The following is a 25,583-nucleotide window of genomic DNA, read 5'->3' as shown; positions in this document are numbered from 1 at the left end:
GGAAGGGTTTTTCCATATAGTTCGAAGAACTAAATCAGATTCCAGAATGGTGTCTTGCCCTGCTTTTGATAATTCTCCAAAGTTGTGCGCAGTCCGCTGCCTCAAGGAGTATGAGAGTATGACGGAAGACACACGTCCACCGGGGGAACGACAGTTACAGATCTCTCTAAGGAAGCCTTTCAAGGCGGTTTCGCCACCAACTATAGCCCGTTGGATTAGATGGGTGATGCAGGAGGCGGGTATAGACGTCTCGTGGTTTGGTGCCCACTCAGTAAGGGGAGCGATGGCTATGAAAGCTTTCTCCCTGGGAGCTAGATTAGAGGATATCATAAACGCTGCAGACTGGTCATCGGACTCCATGTTCAATAGGTTCCACTTCAAACCAGTCTTCGACATGGTGTGGTTGGTGGTGGATAAGCTTTGAACGAGCATAATCCTCGCCTCCAGTCCTGACATGGAATGAAAAATTTCCTAGTAATCATGAAAGGAAAGTTTCAATTCTATTAAGGACACGGACGCGAGGATTATTCCCACCTGAGGCTCTGAGAGACCTGATCCCAACCCAGGACCATTAGGACAAATGGCCACCAGGGTGATACACCATAACATGGTATAAGTACGTGTTTTGCTAATATATATTCTTCTGATCATATACACCATGAGGCGTTAGATGTGATGTATTTGTTTCCATGATTGTACATATTGTATCTTGATGGTAGTTTGGTTTAAGATGCTTATCTGGATTTACCTTGAGATTGGAGTCATTGGTCCTGTTTCCATCTTCTTTCAGGGCCTGAAGGTTCCAAGACAGACTGACAAGGCTCGGAAATAACTTGGTCGCAGTCAAGAAAGAGGGAGTCATACAGGCAGCATACACCCTTTTAGACCATATGGACTGCCTATTGGTGGATTGTGGATGACCTTTACAGCAAGCATTATGGGAATATTAGTTGTTCATGATTAAAGTTGAAGCTGCTGGAAAAGGAATAAAGAAAATATAGCATAATCCTTGCCTCTGTGTCCTTAATAGAATTGTAACTTTCCTTCATCATTACTAGAAAATTTGTATTAGTCTCTATGCTATGAAAACCCAGGTCACATCCGAAAATGGGAAACATCCTATTTTATGAAGGCTTTATTATGAAAGCCTTTAGAACAAAAGCAGCATCACAACGGCGTCATTACTATTTTATGCCGAATCGCTTACTTTCACGAATGGCATCTGAGCGCCAGTTTCGATCTAATTCTGTCGTTGTTGGAGCTGCCGGCCTAATGGCAATCGTTCTAGCGTCATACATTCTCAGAAAATTTCAAAAAAATAGCCCACAATGTTTAAACCCATATCAAATGCAAGCACCAGGTACCATATCACCCCAGGGCAAATGTTTTTGGGGGGCCCATTTTTAGACTGGGTGCGGCAGGCTGGTGTATTCACCCTGTGACATTTGCTAAAGGTTATTTATGCATCCCATCTCATGCAGGGACTCATGCTCAGACTGGCGAGTAGAGGCTTTTTCTTCTCTTTGCAGTATGGCACAGTTCATTCCCTGTCAGCACTTTCAAGATTGCTTCAAAAACATAACACAACGCAAAATAAAATACTGTTTTCAAAATAATAACTAACTATCACACAACTTCATGGGTTTAACCTGGGGCGCTGTTGTAAAGTGGATTCGAACACAGACTTGACCCACATATCATATTGTCTAGACCAGAAGACACCCATACACATCTCCATATATTTGGCTTCATGTTTACTTCCAATCAAATATTTGTAAAAGTTGGGACGGAAAAGTCCCTTGCATGGTGACGGATGTGCGCCACTACCTTGAGTGCCCCAACTGTACTGATGTCTGGATCCCTAAGGCTGATTTTTGTTGTCCTGGGCAAACGCAGATCATGTGTATGCGCCAGGACATGGGCCTGTCTTTTTGTGGTCTTGTTGGATTGGGTGGGGCCCCAAAGAGCTACTTTGATAGTGGTGAAAATCTGTTGCCTTTGCCAGCAGTTCAGTAGTACAAGGCAAGTGGTGGCAGCATACCGTCTAGTGATCAATAGGAGTGAACAGGCACTTTTACCTGTGTCACTAGAGTGAGCTCTACAGGCTCCCACATGTAAATTCCCGCTGCTGTGTGCTTACCTGGCCTAAACTTGTGTGGATGCATGTGTGTGATATATATTAGTGCCTGTGAATGGTATAATATATGGAAGACTCTGGGTTCCAATTTGGGACACACAGGGCTGACTGGAAGAGCATGAGGAAGTAGGGAAATCCTCCAGATAGATTTGTGGATTGCTACATTCCTGAGAGCTAAGTGGAATAAACACTGGAGGAAGAAGAACCTGGCTCTCCAGTGCTCTTCATCAAGTACTCTTTGTTTCAAGGAGAGGTCACTAGAAAGGGGCCTGATGCCATTTCAGGGATGATAAGAGAATCATAAATAGTAGGGCTGGGGCACTGGGGTAACCCTTTGATGCACAGATCACTGTAGATGATCTCCAGGTGTGAGCTCTAGTCATTACAATGGTTTGTGTTCTAGGGCTATCACATTTGGAGTTTATTCTGCTGTGGCAGATGGCTTTCTGGAAGAAGGGGAGGAGAGAGGCACTTCAAAGGGAAGCACACACCCCAAAAAAACTTCAATTACTCAGACCCTAAATCACATTTGGTGTCTGGAAATAGACTATAAGAAGGGGAACTCAAGGCCCCCAAAAACGTCAACTGTCGAGCAGCCAGTCGGGCTGTGCAAGGAGGAGAAGACCTGCAAGACTGTTGCCTGTGACCAGACCTAAAGGTTGAGGTTTGCCAGTCTCCCAGCAGGGTGAGGTAACATTGCAAAGGAAGTTCAAGACCATCTGGCCTGGAGCACCGGTGCCTGTCTGCCTCGCCCAGCCCAGGGTGCCCTGTGAGAAAGAGGAGAGTGCTTGGAGAAAGCAAGGTCCAGTGGAAGAACCTGGTGAGTGGTTCCTCGTAGTAAGGTGTGAGGAGACAGCTACTGTACTTATCGGGTCGTCACCCACGTGCAGATTTAAGTCACCAACCCTGTATGGCAGAGGGGTCCGCCATGAAGTTAGCCATGGTTGTACTGGTCAGGCTTCCACCTGTGTGCATGTCTGCAGAGTAAAACCAATGGCCCTGTCTGCTAAAGGTAGCAGTAGGCTTCACTACCAAGCTAATCGGACTGTAGCCCGTGTGTTGAGTGAAGTAAGCGATCCTGTATGTCAGAGGGAGCTGTTGTGACAAATAAGTTATTGCCATGCCGATCGGGGCCTTCACCTGTGTGCAGAGTAATGTTGGTGAACCCATATGCTAAAAGGGGCCACTGTGAAGAACAAGGAATGTTGCATGGTACGCTGGTCAGTGGATTCCCGTAGTGAGGTGTGAGGAGAAGGCTACTGCACCAAACACCGCCCTTGTGCATATTCAAGTTGGAGACACTATGCCAGGGGGGCTGAAATTAAGTTAGCCGTGGTTGCACCGATCTGGCTGTCGCCCTTTTGCAGTGTAAAGTAGGCTACCCCATATGCCAGAGGGGGTGAGCGAAAAGTTGGCATCAGTGCTCTGCTGATCTATCTGTAGCCTGTCCACGGAGTGAAGTCAGTGGACCTATATGTAAGAAGGGGCCATTGTGGCGAGGAACTTACTGCTGTGCCGATAGGGCTGTTGCCGGTGAGCGGAGTAAGGTCGGTGACGCTATATGCTAGAGAAGGCCACTGTGAAGAACAATGATCGTTGCCTGGTTCCATCGTCAAGAGGAGAGCACACGGTGTACGACCAAGCCCTGACTGAAGATCAGAACACAAGTGATTGTCCCTCCACCTGTGAGAAGGATCAGAGGAACGTACTTTCTCACCGGAGGAAGCAATGTGGCCATCCAGGCACTGTCCCTGCAGAGGCGCGAGTGCTACTCACGGTCAGCAGCTGTTGCAGCCTTCTGCAACGTCCGAGAATTAAATGTTCCTGAGGACTCTGGTAGTGCAACCCTTTCCAGAGTGGTTAAAACAGATAGCAGGGCCGGAATGACCCCAGGTAATTTGTTCAGCCATATTGTGTGCTGGAACACCTTTGACTTTGGAAGAGTCTGAGTGGGACTCCTGAGACTCAGACTACTAGTGGGGCTGAACCTGATTATCACTTTTAGTGAATGGCGAATAACCACTGCCATTAGTGAGAGGGAAGTGGGACTCAAGGACCTGCCTATCACAAACTAGAGCCCTGACCTCAGAGGACGCTATGAATTTTTCTTGTATGCTGTATTTTATTTTGTATTTGTACATAAATACTTTTTTTTCATAAAAGCAAGTATTTGACTGCACAATCATTTATTTGTGATATTGAACATACTTTGAGTTGTTCTCACACCTCTGCATCTACCCCCTCCCACCCCCACAAGAAGCCTTGGACAACTCAAGACACGTTGCTTTGGAGAGTCAAGTGCTGAAGGAGTATTTGGCCCAGTTGCTCAGGACCCATAGTGAGTCAGACCTCGGGGCATCAGTAGTAAAAGGCCTCAACCACCTACAGTCGAGTAGCTCCTGTTTTCCCCGTAGTCCTTTGAAAGGGGTTATGACACCCACACGGAGCAGTGATGACTTACAGGGCACAACTCACCCTGCAGTTATTTGTGTTGAACCAGGAGACTAGAGAAAGAACACCGGAACTTGAATTATTAAAGTTTAATACCTAAAATGCTGATCCGATTTTAGTTGATTATAATTTCCAAAACATTATTATTCCTACAGCAACAATAGGAACATACCTGGAGGAATGCTGTAATCTACACCAACAGACCATGCACGCAAACTCAATCTTCATGCTTTTTGCCTTTTGTCGCATTTTTCAAGTTGTCGGGCTTGCCGTGTGTCCATCAAAGGAAAGGGGCCTCCGCAGATCACAGACTGCGGACGCTGCCACTTTAACTGTGGACAAATGTTTGCTTTACAAGAACGCTCTGCATGTAGCTGATAGCACGTGTGCAGCCTTTGAACCCTACATTTCATTGCACAAGCTGAAACCGCAGGACCTCAGCAATGCAGAACAAATCCTGTAAGTTATTCAGATAGTTCTTATATATTGTGAGAAGGCCTTTACAAATATACAGATTTGGGATGGGAACCATCGACATCACAGACTTTAAGATATGCCTTTATATAACGCCCATCTTCTCTTCTATCTGCTTCATAACATAACATTTAATTTGCTGAATCATCTCCCAGCATATTTAACTCGAGTCCCCATTCAGCTCTCTTACAAATTAATAGATATCTCTTGCATCTTTTTATTCAAATGCTCGATAGAGATTTAAAAAAGCCCAATCAGGATTCAGGAAGAATCACAGCACCGAAACCACCCTTCTTGCCGCAACAGACGACATCTGCTCCCTCCTCGACAGAGGAGAGACTGTGGCCCTCATCCTCCTGGACCTATCCGCAGCCTTCGACACAGTCTCACACCGCACCCTAGCTTGCAGACTCCACAATGCAGGAATCCGGAACAAGGCCCTTGACTGGATCCGCTCATTCCTCTGTTGCAGAACGCAGCGTGTCAGTCTCCCTCCTTTCCCCTTGAAACCCACACCGACCACCTGCGGAGTCCCCCAAGGATCCTCCATCAGCCCCACCCTGTTCAACGCTTAAGGTTTGAGACCATAATTCTAAGAACAAATTAAAAAGAATATAAGAACAAGAATTAAGAAACTGTTATTATCTGAATGCAACTGTTTTGAATACGTTAATGCACAGTAATAGTAGCGTGTGCTTGAGAACAAACGAATTGCCACCCTGTTCAATGTCTACATGGAGCTGCTCGCTTCCATCGTCAGATCATACTGACTTAACATTGTATCATACGCCGGCGACACCCAACTCATCCTCTCTCTATCCAACAAACCCAACATCTCCAAAAACAACTTTCAAGAAGGAATGGAAGCAGTAGCCAGGTGGATGAAAAACAGCTGCCTACAATTCACACGAACAAAACTGAAGTACTCATCATGGGCCGACACACTGAAGCCTGGAACAACACCTGGTGCCCCCCCCACCCCTTCAGGAACCCCCTCTTCCCCAATGACCACACATGCAACCTTGGAATCATCCTGGACTCCGAACTCAAAATGGACTGCCAGATCAAAGCTGTCCCCTCTTCCTGCTACCACACCCTCCGCCTCCTCCGTTCCCCCTCGAAAACAGGAAAACTGTCATCCATGCCCTCATCAGCAGCAGACTGGACTATGGCAATGCGCTCTACGACGGGATCAACAAGAACCTCACCCACAAACTCCAGAACGTCGCCAGACTAGTTCTCAACCTACCGCGCCACTGCCACATCAGCCAACACCTGCGGACACAACACTGGCTCACCGTTGAAAAGAGAATCACCTTCAAGCTTCTCACCCACGCCCACAAAGCCTTCCACAACAGAGGACCCGCCTACATGAACCACCGCCTCTCGTTTCACGCACCCCAAAGATCCCTCCACTCAGCCCAGCTCTCTCTTGCGACGGTACTACGTATCAAGAAGACCAGAACAGGAGGGCGCTGCATCCTCGCGGCCAAGGCATGAAACACCCTCCCTCTCCACCTCCGACAGACACTAACACTCCCCAAGTTCCTGAAGGACCTCAAGACCCGGCTCATCGACGAATCACCGTAATATCCTAGAAGCTGCCCCACCCACCCCACTGCGGCACCTTGAGAGCCTTTCGGGTGAGTAGCTGCGCTTTACAAACCCCTGATTGATTGAAAAATCTAAAGCACCTTCTGTAACCTCGATTTTTCCCCATACAGAAGGACCCTGAATTAATGTACACAACTTAATAATATACACCACGACAACTGTGCAAAGAAGGGAGACTTTTATATTGCACGAAGAGCAGTGCAAAGTGGGCCTGAAACCGGCGTGCACACACAGGGCCAGCTTTAGAGCAGTGCGACAGGTACGGCCGTAAAGTGCGCTGACCTGTGGAGGGGGGCGCTGCCCGGAGGTGGCACTGGGCTTACCAAGAATTTATGATTGGAGAGATGAGGGGCGCTTTTGCCTGGTGGTAGGGAGAGAATCCAAGGAGGAGATCGTGGGGCTGGAGGCGCCAAAAATGATTGTCACACCGGGCGCCACCAGTGCTAAAGCCGGCCCTGTGCACACATGGCAGTTGTGCAAAGAGGTGTACAACCAGGCTGCACACAGAAGATGGCAGGGCAAATAGGGCAGTGTGTTAATGGACAGAAGTGCAAAGAGGAAAGCACTAAAAAGAGAGGCACAGGCAAGCTGCGCATACAGTGCTGGAGTCCCGAGAGGCAGAACGAGACTGTGCTCGCTGCAAGGCAGGGGAGCGCGTGGCTTGGGTGAGACAGACTACACATACCATAACAACGGCTATTAGTACAGGGCGAGCTCTCTTGCACTCTAAAATGGACATGTTATTGTTACCAAACTCCTCAGCCATTAACTGGCTTCAAGGGATGGCAGAGAGTGAGTGTCGACATGCGGCTGTGTCCAAGAAGGGGCAGCAGGGCCTTTGAATGCCTCCCTTGGCTGCCATACAGCCAGCTGGCAGGCAGACCCAACCTGGGTGGGGCCTGGCGCGCGCTCCTGTGGCCTTCCATTCGTGCCTGGGCGGCTGCCTCGTACTCACGCAACCAGCTCCCCGTCGTCACTCTGGCTGTGCACCAAAGGAAACAGCCAACAAACAATTTACTCGTCAGCTCCAGTAAACTGCAAAAGTACGGAGAGAATAACGCGCGCGCGCACACACACCCCTCCCCCGAGTTGAAGCAATGGAGAGCGAGAGGGCACATATCATCGGTCCAGGTTCATTTGCATACACATAAGATTGGACACTGCTGCTATTTCCTCTCTTTCAATTGTCACGCACCTGATGCATTTCAAACTTCAAAGGTGAAAGTGGGCATCGCAAAATACGTGGGCGGTATACAGTCTATTCTCAATAGCACCCTTTGTTTGAAATATTCGTAATATCTTTAAATACCTCACTGGTTAAATTGCTGGCTAGTTTCATTCTGCATAGTACATTCAATGTCAGAGATGGGGATCTTTTGTAACCACCATTGCAAACGTTAACAAAAAAGTGCAGTAATCTTGGGGGCTGATTTGGAATCTACAAGAGGCTTCAAGCCAATCGCTGGTGGGATGACCCAAAATGATTACAGGAGATCTGGCGGACAACTAAACATATCTGTAGAGCTAAAAGTTCACCCCACCTCCCCCAGAATATTAGCTACCAAAGGACAAATGGAGGCACAAAGAGTTAAGTGTGCTAAAGATGAGGCTGGGACAAAAGCCATGATGGCACCCAGACATGTGTTGCTAAAGAAAACGTCTGAGGCATATTTTTTGCATAGAATAAGAAGGTAAATTCACCTGCAACCTTTATCAAAGGAACAATGGTTTGAGCTACTTGGATACCCATGTGTGTACGGGGAGCACCAATAGAAAGAGGGCTAGCGTGCAATCAATCAGATGAGAACAGATGGACCCAGTGATAGATGTAAAGTCTGCCTCCAGCGGCCCTCTAAAGAAGGAAGTGAGTGTGTCACAAACATTTGACATACAGAGCCCACGCCTGACTGGGTCTGGTCTTCACTTCCAGTCAGCATTCTTCATGTCCAAGGCTAATATATTACAGAGCACAGAACACTGAACGTTGGCTCCTGTTACTACTGTCTAATTGGGAACAGATTATGCGCCCACTGAATTATTTTTTAGTATACCAAACCAGAACTTGGTGCTCCCACGATGGAGCTGGTACAATTTGTTTTACGAATTCTATGGGGGTGGGTGAGCAAGCCTGTAGCGAACTCCGGCTTCTTGGGAGGGACCTGATCTAGTATTACTCGAAATCTGCATCAAAAGCTCACAGGGCCGAAGAAACGCTGCATTTCACCTCGAGGAGATGGGAAACATCGAGGGGTGAAGCGTGAACAATGAGTTGAGAAACATGGTTTCAGCTGGCATTAGTGACGTCACATTGTGAATACCTCATAACTCAGCACCGACAGAGCTGTTCCTGAGGCCTTTGAGACTTATACCTCAGTGGGAGCATCGGCATCGTCAGACCTCGCTCCCCCGACAAAGTTGTTGTTGCTCTTCCTCGTTTGAACTTCCAAAGAAGGAATATATGGAAAACTACCTGCCCAAGCAACAGAATCAAGCAATATTTTCAAATTCACAGCTGTTCGTAGCTGTAAAACAAATGCACTCTAGTGTAAGACACACAAATGCAATTTGCATCCATGCTATAGAAGAGAGAAACTCACGACGGGGAAGTAAAGCCCACGCAAGCCATCAAACAGTAGAACAAGCATTGAAAATGCAATAGGTCTCGCCTTTAAGTTAAAGCCATTTGCTTTGCTATTGTATAGCAAAGCAAATGGCTTTAACTTAATGAAAGGCGAGACCTATTGCCTTTTAAATGCTTGTTATCCCTGCTTCCATCCTTTGGCACTATTTTCCTATCTTTCTCTTCTTCTTCCTCTCCACCTGTTCTGTCTTTCACTCTCAGTCAATGCCAGATTATGAAAAATTAATTTCCTGTCCCCAAAAAGTTGTACAAATGCCCACCACCTTAACCACCAGCACAAATTAGGCATGGCTTATTGGCAAACATGATGGAAAAGCTTTCACCTGTAGGTAAGAGGATTGCTTCCAAGCAAAGGTTTAGGTACCCTGAAGCATTACCAGTGGCAGGCATCATTTTGAGAGGACCATGGTATAGGACAACCTACATTTATTTAATGTATCCTCATCTTGTACCTGATGTCGGGGCCAAAAGAGATAGCCTGGTGTACCTGTGGTCCAGGGGCCCTGACACCCTTCATAGAAGTAGTGTATCGAAGGCCCTTGCATCCCCGGTGCTATTATGAGGTCTTCACCCCTCAGCCTTTGCGTGCTTGTACATACTAAATAGTGCATGGGGCATCGTTTTGTTTTATTTTGCTGCAGGATGAAGGCCTACTCTGAAGGCCTTCTTCAGGACACCATGCACTGGCAACAGTCTATAATCCCACTGTCATTGAAATTGAAGGTTCCAGCCAATAGGAATAGATACAAGCTACACTGCCATTACAACTGAGAACGTTATGAGGGTGATATCCATATAGTTGAGCAGATACTCCTTGGAAGGTAGAAACTCAGGGGATAAGGTAACCAGATTCCGTGAAGCCTCTTCAGATGAAGCTAAACTGGACTTTGAGGTTGAAAGGTGGTGCTGTCTGAGAGCTGCAGAGCGATTCAAATGATAAAATACCCAAGCAACTGTCCCAGCAAGGGAGGACCCCTTGGCATAGACCACTGGCCCCAGAAGCTGTATTTAAATTTAAAAAAAAACATTAACTGTGGTAGCACACAAAGCAGTCTTAAAATGTATGTATCCGAGAGATGTTTAAAGTGAGGATGGATACATGATTGGATGAATTATTCAGTCAAACATAACATGACCTTTCATCGTATTACTGACTGACTGCCTTGTGCTTTATTCCATTTGTGTGTTTTATTTGGGGTCCTAAACAGCATATCAGTTTATTTTAGGGGGGGGCGGGGGGGGGGGAGGGGTTGCCTAAAGTCCAACCGAACAATGACATGTTGCTAACTGTGACTAGGAAAATGCTTAATGTGTTCATACTCTTTCATTAGTTGTTTAAAAGTTACGACTCAACTTAGTAAAAGCACTTTATGATTAATATTTAATACAAGTGGCCAATAGGCACTACTTCCGTGTTTGGTCCCTTCTACTTGGCAGGTATCCCACCCAGGTGAATTCATTAAGCCAGATGAGGTACCTAGCAGTTTGCACCCAATTACTACAAACAACACATAAAATGACCTTTTAATCAATGGATGGGGACAGTGGTATAACTGGGGTTGTCCTGCCTATCCCGCACCCTCTGCCCCACTTTCAGGTGGTAGCTGCAGTTGGCAAAAACAGACACTGCCCATCAGCCTGGGAACAGCAATCTTGTTCCCATTTACATTTCACATTTTATTTACTATTCAATTCCCTCAGAGAATTTGTTTTTAAAGGATTTTCTGTTTCTGAACCTATTTTAATGCAACATATTAACCATGTAAAGTGCGCACTGTGAAAAGAGCTGCCTGTGTATATCTGTGCGAGTTCAGGATGTGAGTGGGTATTTATAAACGGTAGTGAGTAAGAGCTGTGAAGTTCAGGCCGAAGGCAGAGCAAATTTCTCACAGTGCCTGTCAGTGGGCCACAAACAGGTTCAGAGTACATGTTCATCCAATCCTTGGCCTCTCTTTAGAGAGCATAGAGCAATGCTGAGGTGTGCCAGTTGTAAATGTGATTCTTTGCGGACCTGTGTGAAGGTGGTGCACAGCTGTAGAAATATTACCGGGGTAAAGAATAAAGAAAAGGCAGAACTTACAGCTGAGTGGGTGCATTAGTGTGTCTGAGGGGGTGAAGGCATAAGATGCAAGAAAAGTATGTGGAAGAAAGAGTGAAAAGAGAGTGCTAAAGAGAAAAGAGATGAGGTGTGAGATATGCAGATGTAGGGGTTCAGAAAGAAATCAGGAAAAAGGGCATTTATTCTGGTGTGCTGTACACAATACCTCCTGTTGCCCCATGCTGGGCCAGGTGTAAACAACTTCTCCTGTCAAAATGCAAAGTTAACACAGGAGGAGCCCCTTCCAAAGGATATTAGACAACATGACCTGTCTGTGTAAAGTGGTATGGCGCCCCATAAATATTTTTTTTCAGACTATTAAACTCTATAATAAAAAACGGCCGGGAGTCTGAAGTATTGCGAAAACAAAGAGCAACAACTGAAAACAAACAGGGAAGCGCCCGGTACCGTCTAACGACCGGAGCTTCCCTACGCCCGGCAAAGAAGATCGGAGTGCGCCCAGGACAGGAGAGCGCCACCCGGGGCTTCCCTACACCCGGCAAAGAAGATCAGAGTGCGCCCAGGACAGGAGAGCGCCGCCCCCTCTCTCTCAGGTAAAAAGTCGGGCTGTCCACATGCGTGTGCATTTGCACGCGCATGTGGACAGCCAGACGGCGTTAGCAGCGCACAGCCCTGCTCTCGCCATGCGAGGGCTTTTTACATGTGCACGCGTACGGAGGGACAAAGATGGCGTCGGGCTGTCCACATGCGCGTGCAGTTGTAGCTGTATGTGGACAGCCCGACGCCATCTTTGTCCCTCCGTACGCGTGCACATGTTGAATTGATCACAAAAAGCCCTCGCATGGCAAGAGCAGCGCTATGCGCTGCTAACGCCAGGCGAGACCTAAAAACGACACTTACAATGAGGCTAACCCAGGGTTTTCAGTGGGATGAAAAAACTGGGGGGAGTAGGGGGTGGTCTCTCAAAGAGGCGTGGTCAATGTAATTAAGGGCGTGGCTTAAAACACATAAGCTAAAAATCTGTACTTAGCATAGTGCATTTTGCGGTTTCTGTCGTTGCATCCAGATATATGATGCAACAAGTAACATCATACCTACAACAAGTCAGGACTATTGGCTTGTCAATGGTTGTTAGTTGCATGAGATAAATAAGCAGCAACTATGGCTTATATATAATATAGAAAAAGCTTCCACTTAAAGCCCTGGTGACACTACAACAATGTTGCTACTCCTGAGTTTCAAAAAGAGAATGGAAATCCAGAGAGAAAATGGCTCTTTAAAGGATTTCCCTTCCACTACAACACTCACCTGGCATGACATCATACCGTAACTTCTCCACTAGTGAGAAGTGAGCAGTGTGAGCAGCGCACATCAATGTGCCTGCTGTCACTGCAGTCCGGAAAAAACGTAGCGCCTGTGCCAGGGCACAAAACAGAGCCCGGTAGAGACCCGTTTCAAGGCCTCCTTTCAAAAAGTGCCCGGCCCACTTAAAGCCCTGAGCTAACCAACGGTAAACAATGGGTGGGCTCTACGCCCACTGTAAGCTAATAAAATGCCTTACAACAGACTGCGCATGCAGGGCCGTAGCGTGGGCGGGGGCACAGGGGTGGATGCCATGGGTGCAAAATTCTTAGGGGTGCAACATTTTAAAAGGGTAAGCCTTTCGGGAAGAGTGTTCTGAAATTTACAAGGGTAGGCCAATATTAACTTCTTGCAGTGCCTCCCAGAATCTGGACTAGTCTTATGATAGCGTACAGTAATTTTGTCTAAAGTGTTTGAGATGCTACTGGGGGGATTGTCAAATAATATACTTCAGATAAAATAATTATGGGAGACCACACCCATTAAGTTCTTGAAGGAGATTGATCTTGCTGACGTGGTTGGATGCGAGTTGAGGAGCTTCACGGACTGCAGGAGCGGGAGTATGAAGTTCACCATGGAGCCACGCCAGAGGACCCCAGGCGTTTTCTTGATGTTTTTTGGCCAGTAGGTGTTGGGCTGCCGAAAGACTGCCCATTGCTGTCCCTGATAGTACGTTTGCCTGCCGCACCTCGCTTACCCTCCGACTGCTCCTTCTTCCATTCCCTGCCTGCCTTGTAGGAACTACAGGCATTGGGCAAGGAGTGGCTGTTGCGGGGGCTGTGGAGCTCCAGTGACTGATAGAACTGTAGTAGCTGTGGCAGCAGCGAATAGCAGTTTGGTTGCTGGTAAGCATATTAGGTATGGTGGTGGCCCTCTTGGGGTGCAGCGGCGGCCAGCATTAGGTTTGTGCCGCTTGTGCCCATGCGCCTGGTGCCAGCCCTCCTATTACTATATATACCTACAACTCTCTGCAGTCTCGATTTCCTAAGGTAGTAACCAAGATCCAATTTCCTCAAAACTTACCCCAAGTGTACACCTGCTGTTGTTCAACGTCGCTTGCCCCTTGTTTTTATCCTTTCTTGTACTGTTTTCTCTGGCTGCTTGAGGACTGGTATGAGTCGGTAGCAAATTTGAGGGTTCTTGACCTGAACTTGGAGAGGTCAAGTAAGGCCTAGTGTGGTCCTTGAGCAGGGAAATAAGATATTGTCCTATTTAATCTGTGGCCTCATCGACGCCCGACGCAGCTTGTGTCTTGATTGAGCAGCAGCGGCTCCTCCGCAATGGCAGAGGAGCGTCGCCCCACTACCTAGCTCCGATCCAGGAAATGTAAAATAAAAATATGTTCTTGCATCGTTTGATTTTGCATTTGCCGGCTCTTAGCCAGTGCTGTAGGGAAGGGCGGGCCGAGGCATGGGAGGGGGGAGGATGGTCACTACGTGCACTCCCTAAGTGCTCATGTGTGTTTGGCCAGCCGGCTCAGGCCGCCCAAAACACACATGCGCACTTAGGTTTCTCCAGCCCGGCGGCATTGAGCAGCCGGGCTGGAGAAACCACCACAGACTCCCTGTCCTGAGAGAAGCGTCTTTCTAGCCAGCTCAGGCCAATCCTTCTGCTGCTCTGCAGCACTGGGATTGGATGGGCGTCTGACCCAGGGGCTGGGGGGAAACAGGAAGAGGAGAGGCAGTGCGACGAGACGCTGGAGGCGGCTTGCGGCTAAAGTTACTTTTTTTAAATCTATTATTTTTAACACCCCTGCACTACCTCCTCCCTCTCCCCACACTCCCCCTCCGGCGTCCCCTCCACCCGCCACACAACCCTTTATTTGTGGCGGCCGCCACTGTGATTAAGGACTCTTTAATACTCTTTAGGGCATTAAGATTCTCCAGATCTATCAGTTCCAGATGTGCTAGATTGGCTGGTGGTTTTGTGGGGACTGAGGCGACTTTGACAAAGTTGCCGACTTTGTTGAGGTTACTCTGCTGCTGTTTGCCAGCTTTTTCCAAGCCATTGTCTTTCTGGTTGTGTGTGAACAGAGTTAAAAAGAAGAGCTTGGTCTTTGGAAACTAGGCCAATTTACATCTCTGGCATGGTTCCCAGGAAGCACAAGCATTGCTAACCGTCCACAGGTTAGGATGCACGAATACTTGCCTTGCCCCGGGCACTGGTAACCCACGCTACGCCGCTGAGTACATGCGCAGTCTTAGGCAAGACCTAAAAAAAGGAGTCCAGTATACTACGCTAGCAAGACACAATAGAACATGAACTGGTCTTGTCACGTTGCATTACGGCGCCAAAAGAACATTGGATGGATTTACTGGCGTGGAGTCAAGTTACTGCACAAATGAGATTCAAGCCCATACTAAGGGAGTTCGCCACTTGCCACATATGCCACACAATGGAATCAAACAGCAGCTTGATGTATGCCATACATAAGGTGACTTTCGTTGAGCCAACATATTTCTTATGATGAAACTGAACCTTTCTATATGTTTTAAGAATTTAAAATGCATATCAAGTGGGATCAAAGAAATGTAGAATAAAAATAGGGCCATTTAAAAAGTACAGTACTTGTGCCTGCAGATACAGACCCTCCAGTGGAGACATGTTCTGTAAGCAGGCATGAATTAAATGACGAGAAGGTGGTCCTACAAGGAAGCAATCACATGCTATTGTTAGGGTAATGCAGTAGCTGTGTCCCTATAGTGGCGCCAGCCCTGTTTGAGTGAAAAAGCTCGAAAAAGCATGAGAAAATCACAACAGGAGATCGTCTGAAAGAAGCATTTCTTTTGCACCGCAGGATAGCCAGAGAAGTTGCATACTCTTAGCAGATTTACCTACACAACAAGCAGTCTGCAATAAAGCTTTTCATCATACTCTCCAGCTCACAACAGGTTTGTGCTCACAACAAAATAAGACTATTTCGTTGTTCAATGTCCAGCTAAATGGCACAAAATGTTGCATCAAAATGGACCCCATACTTGAATGCTACTTACGCCGTCCTGGGGATATTTAATATGAAGGACAAACTCAGAAGAATGTGGGTACGCGATCACAGCGCGTAGTCTGCACTCTTCACTCTCGAGTACTGTTTTGTCGGTATTCGCACACAGGCAAAACACTTGCATTGGGATTCTGCCACAAAGGAATATTTTAATGTAATATAAATGATGCTCGGGTGCTTGGCCAATCCACATGTCTGACAACATGCAGTAGCTTGAGGCTTCTCTCGCGAGAATTAATCTTGTCACACTCTGTGCCAATATGAAGTGAGTGAGAGCAGCTGTGACAACCTGGGGGCTGAGCGTGCGCTCTGCCATCTTCCTGAGTACTGCTGACCCCGAAGTTAGCGGCATGGATTGGGTTTGACGCAGGGGACCTCCTCCTCCGGCAAAACTGGATAGTGGCTCTGTGGTGATCTGAACTAGAGAGGCCTGGTTCAGGTGTGGCACTCAGCCCCTATTGGGCCTGCAGGCGTGGGGCACTCTCCGGAGGGAAGGACTCTCCTGGACAAAGCACACTTACTAAACAGCAAGTTGATACGGGGGTCTGCACCAGGAGGTGGCGGTCTGAGCAGCCCGAGCCTGCTGGGAGCAGTGCTACTTGCATGAGAGCATCCAGCCAGGATCTGGGGGTCCTACTGCTCCTAGGCCCTGTGGCACCTCGGGGATTCTCCTCCAGCGTTTACCTGGTCTGGCCTACTCCTTGATGCTGCCTCCACCCTTGGTCTCCCAATAATCACTTGCTGTTGCAGGTAGGGGACTGGGTGGTTCCCTGCACACTGACAGCGGAGGGTGTAAGTGGGTGGGCCCATCAGAGCTGGACTTGTGCCTGTGCTGTGCCTCTTTTACATGTTGCACATGCCCTCCACTTTCCGGGACAACTCTGTAGAGGTTCTGAAGTCTGAAAAACCTCTGGAGACATTTGGGACTGGAAGCCCGAGTTGGCTTCTGGTGGAGTAACTACGTGCAAGCCTCCTCCGGGGGCACATGCTGCTCTCAACTCCACTCATTGAGGCCTCACTGACCTGGGGGTATTACTGGAGCACCTCTTGTCCAAGGTGATAGCCTGATGATCAGACACACCATAATAACATCAGCATGGTGAAAGCCCCAGAACGACTCAGCAAACTAAAATGGATCAGTATACTGAGAAATAGGTGTAGATGCCCATGTTGACTCGGTTGCCTCTGTAGCACTGGGAGACATCACTGGGGCCCAAATTCTGGCCCAATTGGAAGATCCAGCCAAACCCTAGAGAAAAAGATCAATGACATATCCTTGGAGGTCAACCTTCTTCTGGTCGATGTGCAGGTCAGTGAAAGATCACCCCAAACTGAAAAGACAGGGGAAGAGTTAAATACTGACGTAAATGCCCCGAAGAACTAACTTCAATCCCTGTCAGAAGTGACGAATCAGTTGGACTCCACAGAGGAGGATTCAGAAGGGAGATTGCGCAGGGACAATCTCGAGTTTATAGAACATCCAGAAAGAGCAGAGGGACAAACTTCAAAGAAGTGTATGGAAAAATGGATTATGACCACTCTCAAACCCACTAGAATCTCCCTCAGTGCTTTATTGTGGAGAAAGCACACAAGGGTGCTCTCTAGCCCCTCCTCCTTCTGGGGCTCCACCCAAAGCTATCATCGCCAAAATAATGAACTATTGGCAAAGAGATCTCAATCTGCAACACACAAGAAAAGCAACACAGCTGAGACACAAGGGAGCAGTCGTCAAATTATTTCCAGGCTACACTCAAAGATTACAGTGGCTCAGAAAATCTTTTGAGCAAGTGAAGAAAAAGCTTAGGGCCCTGAGCTTAAACTACATGCTACTCTTCCCGGCTAAATTGCAAGAGGTACATGAGGGAAAATCCCACTTCTTTCATAATCTTCTTCTGCAATCTTGGGACAGATTGAGATCCTCTCAGTCATCTGCAAGGATTCTGGACACTCAAGGAACTTTTGATGGGAGTGCCACATGAAGAAGGAGGAGGATGAGTTAAGGTGGCTCTGGAAGGCTTGTGGTGCATGAGAATGGCACAATCGGCCTCTGGGTTCAAGCTCTGTGGGTACCTCAGGGATAGTACCTGGTGAGAACCAAGTCAGAGCCAGGATACCTCAGTGGACTGAACATTGGGAGGTCAGGGATGAGATTGGGTGCAAGGGATACTGGTGGTAGATGATTCCCACCGGGTCCAGGTATTTAATATATTTTTCTGTATGGATCTCAGATTATCAGCATCACTGGTTTCTTCTAGACGTTTCACTCCCCCTTTGAAGTAGACCCTAGTGAGTTGCAGAGTAGGTGGGGTGCAGTCCTCGTTCTTAGGTTCACTAGGGCCGCTCTGGCTGGTTGGCGGCCATAAAGTAAGCTTGATCTCTTGCATATTGAAGACAAGAGTCAGTATTACTATATATGGTAACGCACTATATATACAAGTATTTACCTGGAGTGGGATGAACCATTCATTTTTGGACCTTGCTGACTCGCTATGTCACGGACGATTACTGCATACAAGTTCTGCAACTTCACCATGCAAGAGTTCAGATCTTCCCTCCCTCACACTGTTAGATATGACAGGGCTCCTCCCATAGCACTATTGTTATCACATGGGTAGACAGTTTAAAATAATTACTTGAAACATACGGGGTTTCAATGGCTTTGTGAAACGACAGAGGGCATTAGCTTTGCTTAAAAAACATAATGTGGGCATAGCCTTCTTGCAGGAAACTCACCTCACCGAAATCACAGAAGACTCTAAACTCAGAAAAACGTAGAGAGGTCAGAATACTAAGTCACATTCTCTGCATACGCTAGATGGGTCTCAATTTGGATAGCCGAGTGTCTCTTTGGAAATTGGCAGTCAAAGTAATCCTAGGGCACCCTTCTGCAATGGAGCTGGACATATTGGCCCTGTAACAATTTCAACATATAGGTCATGATATATCAGTGGCAAGCTTCACAGTAGTGGGCTGTTAAAAATTAGGATACTTGTTTCCTGAAGAGCCTTCCAAGCAGTGCAGAATGCTCTTGGGGTCAGCTCCGGTCAATTGCTTCAGTATACTAAGTTGGTGAGGATTGCCAGAGGAATTCCGGCTGACTTTCTAATACGCAACTTCCTATGGGTTCACTTTAGGAAATCCTACAGCTGGGTTAGAGTCAACATTTCATATCTCCGATGTATTAAACTTGTAAGGAAGATACGAAAAGTCACCAATGAAAAGCAAACAAGCAAGGGAAGACAGCTTCCGTGAAGAGATTACTGACAGAGAGTGGAGTATGACATACTCTTCAGTAAAGGGGATTTCACGTAATGCCAGATTGAAACTCCTACATTTCAACTTCCTACATCACACAGTAAAACTGGAGAATTTACCCAGACAGGACTGTAACTTTGTCCCCCAGGCAGTACTGTAACTTTGTCCCAAATGTGAGGTTGTGGAAGTCATATTTATGCATCTCACATGGAAATATGACAAGGTGTCAAGTTTTGGAAGTTAACGGTCATTAGTTTGAAGACAGCAACAGGAATTTAGCAGAATGTTTCTACCAAACAATGCTGAGGAAATACAAGATGCCCACAGGTTCGCATCACTGGGTTTGCTATGGGCAAAAAAAGTGAATAGCTATAAGCTGGCTCAGTACTCTTCGCCCCTAGGAGAACATGTAGATTAGAAACATTACAGAGTGGCCTCTAGCAGAGGAAACACACATATCAGGGCATCCTAAAGAGGCTACACTCCAAGGGAGGGTCAAAAGCAAGAAGAGGAAAGCAAGTTATCAAATAAAAAAGAAAGCAAACTAGAGTGCCAATAAAGCCAACCAATGATAAGCAATGGGAGGGCTGCAAGCTCACTGTAAGTTCACAATAAATCTTTCACTATCTTGTGAGCGAGACCTAAACATCAAAGCAAAGCAAAACAAGCTTTGACAAAGCCAAAAGTCGGGCAATCAATACCAGAAAGATTGACTTTGCTAATACTTTTGCAAAAATTAGGACAAGTCAGGATTTTAGAGCACTTACCTTCATTTTTATCATTCTCTGCCAAGCACAGCTTAAAAGCTTCAACAGCTCTGGGGCTGGTAAAAATGAGACCACCATAATCTTCGGGGTGAGTAATCTGTTTAACACACAAAGTATACATGGGTTGTGGAAATAACAGACACTAAAAGCTCAAAGCATACTAAGATTAGTTTCTATCTGCTACTCTCTCGCCACACCTGCACTTGTGTTGCGCTTTCTTGCCTGCGAGTGCTTCTTCTCCCCGCATGCCACATTGCTCTCTTTAGCTCGTCTTGTTTAACCATGTTGCTTCTCCCCCCTGCTGTATTGCTTCTCTCCCTCCCCCAACTTAGTCATCCTTTTTAGGTCTCGCCTACGCAGCGCGCAAGCGCTGCTTAGGAGGGAACCTCTTGCAATCGATCACCACTTTTGCCTAAACGCGTGCATGTTTTGCATTGCTTTGTATTGCAACGCGTGCACGTTTGGCGTTGCCCTTGCGGGAGCGAGCAGGGGCACCATCTGTTAGCAATTATGGCCCTGCCCCTGCTCACTCCCGTAAGGTAAACCCCAAATGTGCACGAGTGGCAAAACAAACCAATGCAAAACATGCATGTGTTTAAGCAAAAATAAACCCTGTGCGTGTCTGGTCCCTGTTACCATGCAGAGACTGCTTGTTTTAATTGCACGATGCTTGCTCTAGTCGTGTCTTTCCTTTTGGCTCAATGTCTTCCAGTCTCTTGCTTTATCTGGCGCTGCCTGTCTCTCCTTGGCTTTAGCTCGCTGTTTCTCTCCCTCTCTTCATCTCTCCCTGCCGTGCACCATTGTTAATGTCTCTTACAAACAAACAAACATCCGGGACTCAGATTTATCTTTGTTGTGAAATTGAAAACTGGAAGCCTCTGCCGTTCTTGATGAAGTTTGCAGTGTCTTGCTGTGTCTGCGTGGGCAAGTGGTATCATGTTCGGTGCCTTCTAACAACAGACATTTTGTTTCCTCAATTACCTTCTGTCCCTTTTATGGATGCGCATCTTCAATGATGCTCTCGTGCCCTCCACCTTAGAACAGACATCCAGCGAACTGAGTGTGGGCACAGTACTAAAAAGTCCCCTGCGGCCGTATCAACTATTTCTGAAGTGAACGTTTTAAATGTAAAATGCAAAATTCTGCAGTGGTATGTAGAGAAAAAAAAAGGGTGCATTCTTTTATTGCTTTAGATTATTGCTGTTTTTGTATTACTTCCCCGATACACCCTAGAGTGTCTTATTTTCTGCACCCTATACGACGTGTGCTTTACAGCCTTCTGTGTTTTGCATTTTTTTTGTAGCAATCATGTAATTTCAGGCCGGTTTTAATAGAACACATCTTAAAACTGCATGTGACAGATTAAACGTGATGCTAATTAAATAGCAATTAGTGGATCAACTTGTCCCATAATTGACATGCGACTACTTCTGCGTTGAGAAATAGTTGTTCCTGTTTAAACTCTTACTTCACTTCTCCATCAGATACATTTAATATCACATTATGTTAGTTTATAAAGCAAATTTGTAAAAAATAAAAAAATAAGGAATCATGATTGTCAGTGAATTATTTTATTACCCACAGTGAAACTTTACATAGTGTTAACCCCATGCTTTGCGAACACCTTCTCAATGCTTATTTTGTAAAAACATAACTGCTAAGGCCCAACGTTTTTTTACGAGCCTACCAAATGCCAGGCATGCCAAATAAAAGACTTTTGATTTCTCCTCATGCCAGTTCCACCACCCTATACTACCTGCATATTTATCTCACTTTTTTCCTGTTAATTCTTATCTCTGCTTTTTCCCTTTGTCCCCGTTTTCATCTCTTTGCCTTATTCCTTTGTTCTCTCTCTTGTGCTTTCTGCCTCCTGCTCTGAGTCAGTTTGATATTGAAACAAGCATTGACATAGCCAACAGGTCTCGCCTTTGGGACCTTATAAGTTTTTACCCATGCAACAGTTGACGTTGTTGCACCAAGGATATTGTGCTGCATAATTAAATACTTATAAGGTCCCAAAGGCGAGACCTATTGGCTATGGCAATGCTTGTTACATTCTGTTTCTATTTTTTACTTAAGGGCTTTCGCGCTGTGTTTTCAAACAGCGCTTTTCTACTTCTATTTTTATATACCAATGCATGTCCGACGGTCCAAAAAAAAAAAAAAACACTTTCATTTTGTAGGCGCAAATATGCATGTTGATCCCTTGGCTACAAAAATTACACAATGCTGTACTGCATGGCTAAAAACATTGGCAAAGCTAATATGCCCAAAATGCGAGACTTATAGACTTTGCAAATGCTTGCTTGCAAGTGGAAATGCTACTGTGCAGGGCAGTTTGATATTTGCCTTTTGCATTCTGGTGTTTACTGGTAAGTTAAAATTGTTTTGCTGGGTCTTATTGGCTAGAAAACAGGCAATCGATACAAGCCACACTTCCCAGGATTAACCTAGATGTCTGCTTTACGGAAATGTCACGAGTTGCAGGTTTATCTGTCCGCAGGGGAAACCCAGGGTCAAAAACCACTGGCTTCCCACAAGCGATGAGCAGTGGTGCCTCCCCACAAGCGATGAGCAGTGGTGCCTCCTCCGTTATGGCGAAGGAGTGTTGCCCCACTGCCTCTGCCAGCAGATAAAAACATGTAAAATAAAATGATAATAAAGCAGTCTTATTATCATTTCATTTTACATGACGGAGCTGCAGCCAGAGTCGGGTCTTGAGGGCGGGGCCATACTCTGACAGCAGCAGGAGTGATGGGCACAGGGCACTGCAAGTGCGCATGACGGTTTGGCTAGCCTAACGGTCATGTACACTTTGATATCTCCAGGCTATAGCCTACGGCATGGAAAAGAAACAGGCACAGGCTCCGAGTCTCTTTGGGAGTGTAAAACCAGCGCGCTCCGTCCAATCCAGCGCTGCTATCATGCTTTTTAGGTCGAGGACTACCGGTCTGCCGAAAGGCAGAACCGGAAGTCGGAGATTTTATGACTTGGAGAAGAGGGGCTTGAACCCTCCCCTCTTCTCCCCTGTTCTCCATTGGCTGGCCTCGTAAATGCTGGCCAGCCACTGGAGAAGAGGTCAGTCACTCCGATTAGGCCCCGTCCTTTTCGGATGGGGGGGCGTGTTTTTTAAAGAAAGTCTCATTCTCTCCTCCAGCCAATGGCTGGAGGAGAGAAAAGACAAACACGCCCCCGAATCCGAAAAGGACACTGCGTTTCTCCGAGGCATTTCTGCTCTGCCTCGGAGAAAGGCGGTGGTGTGCTTGCCTTTTGCTCGTCACTGCCAGCACTTCAGCAGCTTGAAGCAAATCATATTTACTGTATATATATATACTTAATTTGGTTTTAAATGATGGATGTTTCGAGCGATTGCGTTTTGAATGCAGCAGTTGTCCTGTACCTGGACACAATGATATCTGAGTATAAACAACCTTCTGTCCCGTTAGAGACTTATCGCTGAGCACAATGCGGGGCATTCTTCAGCCGAGGGGCTCGCGGGCCCAATTATCACTTCTGCCTTATCCTGCGGGTGGGGCTCTCCGCAGACTCGTGTCTGACACTGTGTACTCCGCAGACGGGGAGGGGGAGCTCGAGACATTAGTGTCCGTGTTCTGGGGAGGAGACAGGGGGATGGTGGTGGGGTGAACCGAAAACAACGACATTCCCTTTTCAGTTTTTTTAAAGAACTCGAGATGTCCAGTGGTCCGTGGGGGGAGACAGTTCAGTTATGATTGTTCCTTCGCGTTATGGTGCTTTCGTTTTGCTTTGACACGTCCTAGCCAGTGAAAGTATTTGGGAGGGCTCGTGCGCCAGCTTCATTTGCCCCGCCCACCCTAGCTGCAGAGTGTACCGAGAGGTAACGCAGAATACAACAAATACATGTGCCTAACTATGCACATGTATTTGTTCATCTACCAGTCAGTAGGCGCCGAAAGGAGTATTTGAGTCAATTCACTCCTACATGTTTGCTTAAAATCTGAACTTGTACGTATTTGCACGCGCTTGAATGCTGCTAAGTTTCAAAATTCAAATGAGTTGAACCGAGACAGCATTTGCTGTTTTTTTCACGCGGGGACTCCGATTCTGGGGTACAAAGTTTGGGGAAACCGCTCTAGAGAGAACTTTTGTGGGAAAATCCACTTGACAAACTGCAATGATGTATTCCATCCAGATGTTGGGAAGCATAAGGACTTTAGACAATAAACTATATGTTGCAGGCAGAAAACAACACGTAGGTAGCTATAGGGGTTGATAAAAAAAACTGACAAGAATAGACGCCTTTATACCATTTCTCTCCCCCTCAAAGTTACAAGATGTGATACAACTAGATATAGCTGCAATTCATAGCTGTCTGTTGGTCTTTTGGATTTCTTACTTCGAAAACCTACCTTGACCTTTTAGCTAATAACAATTTACTTTCAGGGTCTTCCAATTTTACATTTGGCATTGTGTTTATGGACTGGCTGGATGTCGCGCTGTACACCGTGCTTATTTTGTTCAACAATAGGTGCCGGGGCCAAACGTCATGTTTATTTAGAAACATGCGGCCTGTCAGTGCTTCGAATATAGGGGGTGGGGAGGCGAATACCAAGACGGCGTAGTCGATTCCACCTTATGTCTCTTTAATCTAGTGCGTCACATCTGCAAAGACGGGCTATCTGTCAGTCACAGACGCTTTTATCTCAGCTATCAGTATAAATCCAAACACCCCATACCAACAACGAAATCTGGTGGAAATGGGCGGGTAGGGCTGGGGAAAGGTCAGTCTCACTCGGAAGGAAGGAGACTGAGAGGGGTGGGACTGAAGTGGCCCGGTGCTGCCGCATGTCTGTCAAGGCTGCAGCTGACCGCCCCCGGTCCCTCCGCCCCCGGCACCCCGGGCTTTAATGAGGAAACCCCACAAAGGTTTCTAATCTCCGTTTATCCGATGATAGAGGCAAGTCTCGCACTTCGCCGAGCTGTGATAGCAGAGGGGCCGCTCTTACAGATGCCAGCTTGTCGTCCACCTGCCTGGCGGCCGGAGTCCACATACGGCTTTTTTACACGCGTACAGACACGTGTGTTTACTTCTTTGAAATGCGCGTTGCCTCGTTTAACTCGCTCTTGGCACTTTCAGGGTCTACCCTGAATGTTGTATTATTGTCATCACCCAAGCTGCACCTGTATGTGTGTGTGTCTGGAGGGGGAGGGGGTGATTTATTTGAATTCTGCCCTTCATTTACCGTCTCTTAGAAAGTTATTAATATCTAGCTGGGTAATACTACGTTTTTCAACCTTGGAAGGATGACAGGCCGCAGTGGACTTGCAGCTATTCGACAGCGTGATCTGCAGGTCACATTCCACTGAAGAAACGCGCTCTATAGCTGAGCTGTCCTTCGGATTTTATAACTTTGTAGCACTGTAACATAAGAATGGGGCCCCGGAAGTGCCGCGTGGAGCCCCAAGCATCAACCAGCCAACACAGGAACTGACCTGAGGCTGAATTCATTTGTTGGTGATAAACATCTCTCGCCGTATCTATTAACAAGAACATTTTGCAAAACTGTAAAATGAATGGCTGCCAAGCAACTACTTCAACAAACAGCAAGTTACAGTTCCTGGCATATATTAATGTCCCCCCCTTACAGAGTACTCAGAGATAGACATATTCATCCTAACCACCCCGACGCAGAGCTCAATATCTGACTCTTGCCCAGGTCCTCCCAACATCCCCAGAAACCAAATCAGAGCTCTCCCTGGTAGTCTGAAGGGCCACCAACATGTTGGTTCTTCAGACCCGCTCAGATAATAATCTAAAACAACCATGCAGGAAGTATCCCACC

The 25,583-nt window shown here is 46.8% G+C and overlaps 1 protein-coding gene across 6 annotated transcripts in view; it reads right to left on the bottom strand.

Annotated features, from left to right (window-relative positions):
• The window catches only part of UROS (uroporphyrinogen III synthase), a 426,340-nt gene that overhangs the window by 289,695 nt on the left and 111,062 nt on the right, over positions 1 to 25,583 (bottom strand). For all 6 annotated transcript variants that reach the window (XM_085606248.1, XM_085606250.1, XM_085606246.1 and 3 more), the window contains one exon: positions 19,762 to 19,858. In XM_085606248.1, coding sequence (XP_085462374.1) covers positions 19,762 to 19,858 — 97 coding nt within the window. The remainder of the gene's footprint in view (positions 1 to 19,761; positions 19,859 to 25,583) is intronic.

Source organism: Triturus cristatus, chromosome 1_2, assembly GCF_964204655.1.
Source record: "Triturus cristatus chromosome 1_2, aTriCri1.1, whole genome shotgun sequence".
Lineage (NCBI taxonomy): Eukaryota > Metazoa > Chordata > Amphibia > Caudata > Salamandridae > Triturus > Triturus cristatus.
This window is presented reverse-complemented; position numbering and strand designations above follow the sequence as displayed.